This window comes from Mchenga conophoros, linkage group LG19 (genome assembly GCF_057382185.1).
Source record: "Mchenga conophoros isolate Kocher_MC1m ecotype Shallow Benthic linkage group LG19, M_conophoros_male_GT1.1, whole genome shotgun sequence".
Classification (NCBI taxonomy): Eukaryota; Metazoa; Chordata; class Actinopteri; order Cichliformes; family Cichlidae; genus Mchenga; species Mchenga conophoros.
Genome location: NC_140544.1, coordinates 5,645,743 through 5,654,087, shown reverse-complemented (window position 1 = coordinate 5,654,087; position 8,345 = coordinate 5,645,743). Strand labels below are relative to the sequence as shown.

The 8,345-nt window shown below is 37.8% G+C and overlaps 1 protein-coding gene across 1 annotated transcript; it reads left to right on the top strand.

Moving 5' to 3' along the window:
• The first annotated feature begins 887 nt into the window (after positions 1-887).
• LOC146551535 (uncharacterized) lies at positions 888-7,564 on the top strand. Its single transcript, XM_085257063.1, has 13 exons — positions 888-1,077; positions 1,738-1,874; positions 2,138-2,444; positions 3,091-3,173; positions 3,356-3,408; positions 3,696-3,738; positions 4,893-4,963; positions 5,165-5,254; positions 5,379-5,689; positions 5,805-5,983; positions 6,267-6,436; positions 6,967-7,181; positions 7,281-7,564. Exons 1-13 carry the CDS (start codon positions 888-890, stop codon positions 7,514-7,516), a joined length of 2,085 nt encoding a protein of 694 aa, XP_085113189.1. The 3' UTR covers positions 7,517-7,564.
• The last annotated feature ends 781 nt before the right edge of the window (positions 7,565-8,345 follow it).

Below are 8,345 nucleotides of genomic sequence, written 5' to 3'. Positions count from 1 at the left end.
TGACTTTACATGTAAGCCTGACGCTCTGCCCGCCTCTATCGCGTTCGGTGTGAACACACCGTAAGGACAGCGCAGCGAGCACTCTCTGCTTATGAGCAAAAAAACCCCCCAAACAAAAACAGGGGAAGTTTTAGGAGTGAAGGCAAGAGAGAGAGAGCAGAATAAGAGAGTTTTGAGATGTGAGAGATTTGTGACATTTAGCGTGTTTGGAGTGTGTAGTTCATGTGTTGTCTTGTGTAGTTAGTGTGTAGTGTTGTGGATAGTTTTGTGCTGTGTGTCAGAACAATGAGGCGACTGCTGTCTCCAGGTAGAAACAGGAGTGATACACCTGCTGCTGTCACTCCTGCAGGTATCAGGCTGTGATGTTCTCCTTTATAGTGGACAGAAATTATTTTTTTGGAGTGGCACAAATAATTTGTGTGGCATCTTATTGAATGCAGAACAGCTGATTGTTACAGTGGCCCTGAAGTGCAAATCACACCAACAAATTGCTAAACACAACAACAAAATCGAGAAACAAAAAAACAAATGGAGAATCACAAAAACAAAACTGAGAAGCACAAAAACAAAATTGAGAAGCACAAAAACAAAACTGAGAATCACAAAAACAAATCAAGAAGCACAAAAACAAAAGAAGAATCACAAAAACAAATTAAGAAGCACAAAAACAAAAGAAGAATCACAAAAACAAATCGAGAAGCACAAAAACAAAACTGAGAATCACAAAAACAAATCAAGAAGCACAAAAACAAAAGAAGAATCACAAAAACAAATCGAGAAGCACAAAAACAAAAGAAGAATCACAAAAACAAATTGAGAAGCACAATTACATTAAGAAAACCGGAAAGGGTAGGTACCAGTCGGCAACAGGAGACATCACTGATTGGATGTCCGATCTGTTCGTCTTTGGAACCGGAAGTTACTCTGCCTGTGGCGCATTTCGTTTGAAGAAGAACGGCGGAATGTTTTGTCCTAGCTGTGGGAAAAAGCTGGTTGAGGAGTCGCCGAACTTTTGCAGCGGCTGTGGCGAGAGGCTTTATCACGCATCTTGCATCGGAGACACTTCACTCCCATTGAGTAAGTTAATAAGCATAATAAAATGTTTGTTATTTATTGATTTATTAGCCTAGCGTTAGCTGTTTCCAGCCCACAGCAGACCAGAGGGCTGTTCCACTAAGCGAGCTCAGAAAATCGAGGCTCATTTGAAAATGCACGCAGCTGTCAAAATGACTGCTCAAGACCTTTCTAGTAGTGAAGGTTTGAGGGCAGTTCTAGTGTTAACAAACCTCGCAGCTAGGGTGCCACGGACCAGACTTGTCCACAAGCATATTGCATAATGAATGAGCAGAAAGACTGCAGGTTAGCCTCGTTCCTGGAACCGAATTTGGGGCAATCGAGCCTGGATTTTCAGAGTGAGCCTGGCTTTTGGGATTAGCTTGCTTCGTGGAACAGTCCTCTGAGCATTTCCACAACTGAAACGATAATAAATTAGTTCATTTATTATGTTTGGTTAACTTTAGGAACTAACCCTATTATGTGTCTATACATTAAAACTTACTGGTGTAGAATTGTATTGGTCAATAGTATCAGTTGCATTGTCATTCCTTGGTAGAAATTTTCTAGTGAGATTATTCAGTGTTGTCCTTATTTGCGTGTTGTGTAGACAATGGAATGTTACATGAATGAATGTCTTTAATGTGTGACATTGTAGTACATTTTTCCTTTGTTTCCCTTTAGCATCACAGACTACCTCAAACTGCCCGACTCCAACCTTCAGCACCTTCATAGAATACAGAAAAAAGAAAAATGAAGAGAGGCAAAAGTTTTCTGAAGGGAGGAAGGGCTTAAAGAAAAAGGAAAAAAGAAAGGTTCAGGTAGTTTGGCTAGCTCAGTCTGAAAACAAGTTGAGGTTAATTTTCTAATGACATTCTTTTGTTATTCCTTAGGGGAGTTGTGTAAAAAATGTTCAGTGTAGTAAAGCTATCCAGAATAAGAACAATTGTTTACGAGTAATTGTACATTTAGGTTGTCAGGAAGATCCCTCTTTAGCAGTTAATAAATATTCAAGTTTGAATAGATCTGCTTAGAGTCATATTAGTATCTACTTGGCCCATTGTTCATGTGTTTTTCCTTACAGATAAATGTCGGCTTGATGACCATAAAAAAGGGTGGTTTGAAGCCATACCGTGGAAAAACTATTTTCCTAACAACAGACCCTGACGCTACTGCCACAAGTCTGCTCAATCAAGCTGTTAAAAAAATGAAGGACTTTAACAAAGATCTAAAAGATGGACCTTTCCTTCTTCTGTATCTGGATGGCACTGAGGTCATTACTGTCCCTGGAACACAAAGACCATTTACACTTGAGGCTTATAAGGCTGAAGTTGGCAAGCCTTATCAAAGAATCACTGTTTTCATCTGCTTGAAGAGTGACTTTGAAGATGGTAAGCTGCTAATGTTTGTTTTGATTTTGACACACATTCCCTTAGTTTCAACAACTACTAATTTTGAAATTGTAAAATGATAACATTACGCATAAAGCACGCAAGTCAATAGCATACCTACATTAAAATGGTGAATGGCCTGTATTTGATATAGCAACTTCTAGGGTTCTACAACCCCCCCAAGACACTTCACAACAAAACCAGTCATTCACCCATACACATTCACACACTGCTGGTGATTAGCTACAATGTGGACACAACTGTCCTGGGACTCACTGACTGAAGCAAGGCTGCTGTACACAGATGCCACCTATCCCTCCCACTACCACCACCTGGCATGGAGGGTGAAGTGTCTTGCCCAAGGACACAACGACTGTGACAGACTGAGCAGGGCTCAAACCTTCAACCTTTTGATTACAGGGCGGGCTTTTAACTCCTCTGCCACCATTGCTGCCTAAATTAGCTTGTATATGTTATGTTTCTTCCTGGAAACATGAAATTCAGCCATTTTTGGATCTACTGAGTCATGATTTTTAAATGCTAACTTTATGCCTTTCGTATTAATCTATTATTCATGATCAAATAAAGTTTCATACATTAGTATGAATTTAGTTTGCTTAGCTTGATTTGTTTTCATGTTTTGTAGTTGGAGAAAACTCAGACTTGTCTGACTCTGACCCCGAGATTGTTATTAAAAGGCCCTCTGAGTTTGATCTTGCTGATACACTGGTAAGTACAATTTAAATTTTTTTTATAGAGTTTTCTTGTTGTTTAGCCACCACCATTTGCCTCAGTTCAGTAAAACAGTTAATAGTTATATGTGAAATACATTTTGTGTGTGTGTGTGTGTGTGTGCGTGCGTGCGTGCGTGCTCGCTCGCGTGCGTGCGTGTGTTTGTTTGTTTGTTTCAGCCATGGGAACTTCAACATGAAAGCAGTCCTTTACAGAAAGCGGCAGAATATGAGTAAGTGATATTTTAAGAACATGTAATCTTTTACTGTTTTTTGCCTAAACTTTTGTATTAATGAGATATACACTTTTGTCAAGGTTAAAGGTTCAAGGTTCTTTATTTGTCACATGCATAGTTATACAAGTATAACACACAGTCATTCATTCTGTATATGGTTTTTGGAACATGGACTACATAATACTTGTATTGCTTGTTTGTTAATCAAGATGCTTAAATATTTTCAAAGTGTCAATTAATATTTTCACAGTACACAACAATAATGCTTTTCTTTGTTCTCTAAGGAAGGGTGCTGGGGATCTTGTGCTTGCTAATGAAGTACAACAGGTAAAAAACTATTTTATTAGTAAAACAGTGCAGCAGACAATCTCCACCGCCTTTACTTTGCAATTAGATGACGATTCACTGTTTGCTTATTACATTCATTGTTATTATACAATGCATTTCACATCATCAATTTTCATACTATCAATAGATTATAACATCCACCCCTTAAAGGTACATTAAGTGAAATAATCACAAAGCAGTCTAATGTCTCAATCATGTTGGAAGGAAGGTTACATTGAAACTAACTGTGTATGACTCGTCTTTGTCATCTAGAATCTTCTGGCGCTGATCCGTAGCCATGAAACTCATGGAACGGGAGGAGGGAGAGTCACTCGTTTGTTTATAAAGATAGACTGTAGTACACAAATTTGACCACAGGATTTATTATTTCATTCTTACTTACTGTACCTTTAGATAATCTATTGGGATAGGAAACCTAAGGTACATCCATCTACTTCCGGACCATGGGTCCCATACTGCTAAAAAAATAGGAGTCTATGAGCCAATAAAAATTATTTTCTGATCCCGTTTGATGTGTATAATGGATTTAAAATATGATGTCCGTGAAGTATATAAACACATTTTGATGCCAAAAAGTGCTTAAGCGACAGGTGGCAAAGGTTATTTTATGTTTTGTTTGAAAAGACGTGGCGAAATGTAAATGTTCGTCTCACAAAATTGACATCATCGAACCAGACACAGAGAAGAGGAAAAGCTTAGTTTTGTTTAGCGAGCTTCGAATCCTTCTTCCAGGATGATGTGGAGAAAACCACTATAAATCTGGCCATGTGATAATTAGCAGCTACGCTGGGGGAGAAAAGCTTCTGAGGCGACATCATATTTGCGACATCTGACTTGTAGTCATTTTAAGGACAAATTTTTACAAGCTAACAACTCTCAAATTACATTACAGACATAGTCGAAACACAATTATTTATTATTTAAATTGAAGTACAACATATGTGTGATTCAGAGAGTAAGGCAAAGCAGACCAGAAAATAACTTTTATAGCTCCATTCACTTCCATTCATTTTTCTTTTGTTCAGGGACCCACGAGCAGACCAGAAGGGGAGGAGACTTAGGCTCCCTATATTAAAATAATTATCAATTGGTCAAATATGAATTTTCATTCATCCTCTTTTCTGTATTTCCAGGTCATAGATTTGGAAGAAGAAAACGATACAGGCACTACTGAATGCCTCACTGTCGAGAGCTCCTGTTACAGGTGCGTTGTATCTTGAGTAATTATTCCAGAGGTTTGCACAAAATATATACACACAATTATTATAAATGTATGTAGTTTGACTCTTTTACATTTGATTCTTCAGAAAAATAAATAGTAGAATCATTCTATAAAAGTGGAACTGCATGTTTATGCATTTGTATTTTTGCATCTACACTTTGTGTACATGTTTTCACTCTGCAGAAACTACACACAGCTGTTTGAACCGATTGTGATTGATGATGAAGATCCTACTCCTAACGAAGCCAAAGCTGAGCCCCCAGAAGAACCTGTGTTAGTAATTTAAACATTTGAATCCAATTAACCGCCATCTTGTTCTGTACAAGACACCATGCAATCATGAGAGAAGTATATACACCTTTAAAAAATAAGTTTCCCTTTTTTTTTTTTTTTTTAGAGACACCAATTTGGAGGCACATGAAATTATTGCAAATTTGGCACTGGAACTTGACCACAAGAAGGTCAGCAGGTTCAATATATCAAGGTCAGCTGTATGGGATGGAGCTGTTAGAGGATTTCGACGCAGCACATACTCTGACAACTACGACATGTTCATCAAGTTTAATGATGATGCTGGCAGCTTTGAAGACGGTTTGGATACAGGTGGCCCGAGGCGTGAATTCCTCACACTTCTTATGGGCAGTCTGAGAAATCGCCCCATCTTTGATGGACCTCCAGAGAGCCGTTATCTTGTATATAATTCAAGAGGTGGATGTTTTCTCCGTAATTATTACAATGGAAATTTTAATAAAAATTGGCTTATTTTTTTCATTAGCATATTTAATAGCAATTAACCATGATAATTATGTGCCCTGTATTACAGCTGCCAGGCAAGATGAGTACTTTTTAGCAGGAAAGATGATCGCTGTATCCATTGTGCATGGGGGACCAGCACCACATTTCCTCTCCAAGAACCTGGTCAACCACATCACAGGGAATCAGAGTTTCAGCGCCACTGTAGAAGATGTGCAAGATGAGGAGATCACAAAAGTTCTACATCAGGTAGAAAATTACCTAGGCTCAGGGAATGGGTTTACTTAGAAGACACTTGGGGCCAGTTTAAAAGATTAAATCAGGATAACAGTTATCCGTGTTGGATCATATCTTGAAAGTAGGTTCAAGGTAGATTCTGTAATCTGAAAGGACAGATTTCCACCTCCCAACAACACAAATGAAATAACAAATTGATTATTTTTTTAATCCAATGTTTGAATGAATCGTAAAAGTAGTGAAAATTATTTTTGTTTTTCTTACAGTAAAACTTTTTTTTTTTTTTTTTTTATAGGTCCTGAAAGCTGAATCAGAGGAGTCTTTGCATAATCTTATTTTGCAAAACAGCACAATCTTCCAAACTGCTGGATGCCTCAGAAATGTCAAGCCTTGTGAGAAACAAGCATTTGTGGAGGAATACCTCAGATGGTACATCCTTGAAAGAAACCAAAGTGTCATTCAACGGTAAACTCATTACTCCTTTTAAATTCAGGATGGCCAGTTGCTCATCACAGCAGCCACTGACATTTTCAGACCTTCAGATGTATATGAAAAAACTGATTCGGTAGCATCCGGTGATCTGATGAACAACAACTTAATTCCTGAGCCACTGTTGCACGCTATTAACCTTTTGACACTAGAACTCTAATTTAGTATACATTTATTGTTCACAATGACCCATAATAATCAGTCATGCAACATGATTAATTTTTCAGTTATTTATAAAAAGAGGTGATCCCTTTTTCGACACACTTGTTTATTCCAGTGTGAAAGCACTATTTTTTTTTTTTAAATGCTGAAATCCCAATGAGCTCTTCTTTTTTTGCTGTCACAGTTAATTTATGAGCACTATTAATTATTTTTGTGTATGCATTTGAAATCTGTCCAAATTTATAATGAAAGATCTAGTAGGTAAAGTCATTTAAACACAATTTAGAAGACTGCAATAGTCATAGCTATAAACCAATTATTAGTTATTTGTCTATCCTTTGCAGATTTAAAGATGGACTGGAAAGTCTGAATTTTTTAAGTGCACTGCAAAAACATTCCAGTGTGCTGGCCCCACTCCTATGCTTCTCTGCAAAGGCCCTGACTGCTTCAGAACTGGAGAGCATGTTCAGACCAGATCTCAGCCCAGCAGGAAGCAACAAGCGGCATAAGGAGGTCCTAACACTTGGCTTTTGGGCAGATTATCTCCTTGATTGTGAAGGTTTGAATGGCCGTTTTTATTTGTTTATAGTTTTATGAAAGGAGAGGTAAGGAAATTAATTTTCTGTAATGTACTACAGTGTTTACTTTCTTCTTTCAGAGAAGGCAACAGCAGTGTGTCTGGAAGATTTGATGATGTTTGCCACAGGGCTGACGGCAGTTCCACCGGCAGGAATGACACCACCACCATGCATCCAGTTTTTAAGTGATTCGCCTTTTCCAGTTGCAAACACCTGTGCAAATACTCTGAAGCTACCCATCTGTGACTCATATGGCATCTTTAAGGCCAACATGGACTTTGGAATTCAAAATGCTCCAGGATTTGGATGTTCTTAAATCAGCAAGGTCATCAAGTTACAGTTACTGAGTTACCCTGTTAAGTAGTGTGCCAACGGCAGCTGAACCTAACACATTCATGTGATAAGCAACTTCCATATTGTTAAACATTTAGTTGTTTTTTCTTAATATTGTGTATGTTGGAAAAGTGACAGAAATGCTGGACACTATTTGTAAATGGTTTTATTAAAGAAAATTGTAAATGTTTCCTTGTGGTTAAATGTTAATATTTAAATTCATGCCAGTTGCTGTATATTATGAACAATATTATATTCAATTTAGCAAGAGGGAAAGGAAACACTACTAACATTAAAAAAATGAAGGAAAAACAGAAGGGCTGGAGCACTCAAGTCCAAAGGTTTTATTAGGTGCAAAAAAAGGAAAGAAACTAACATTTCGACACAGTGTGTGTCTTCGTCAGAGTAACTCTGACAAATGTCATTACAAACTGAAGTTCAGTTGGTATCTAAAACCCAGCTATGTCCTTCAGGGCCAAATACAGTTCTGTGGCCGATTCCCAGTTTTGTGGCTGCTGCAGTGTGTTTTGTTGTACAGCCTGTTGTAAATATTCCTCAATGTTTGGATCACCACACAATCCAACCGGTAGCCCCTCCTCGGGAAACACATCCAGTTCCATCTCCTCAACAGCAAATCCACAGTCTCTTGAACCATATCTGCAAAATGAAAATAGAACAGTGAAGGATTTTTTGCTGACAATATGGAACTATATAAATCAACGCATGCAGTGACATGTTATAAACTGCTGTATCATACTTATGTGTAAAATTATGAATATATATTAACCAACTTAAGCAATAACAACACCTTG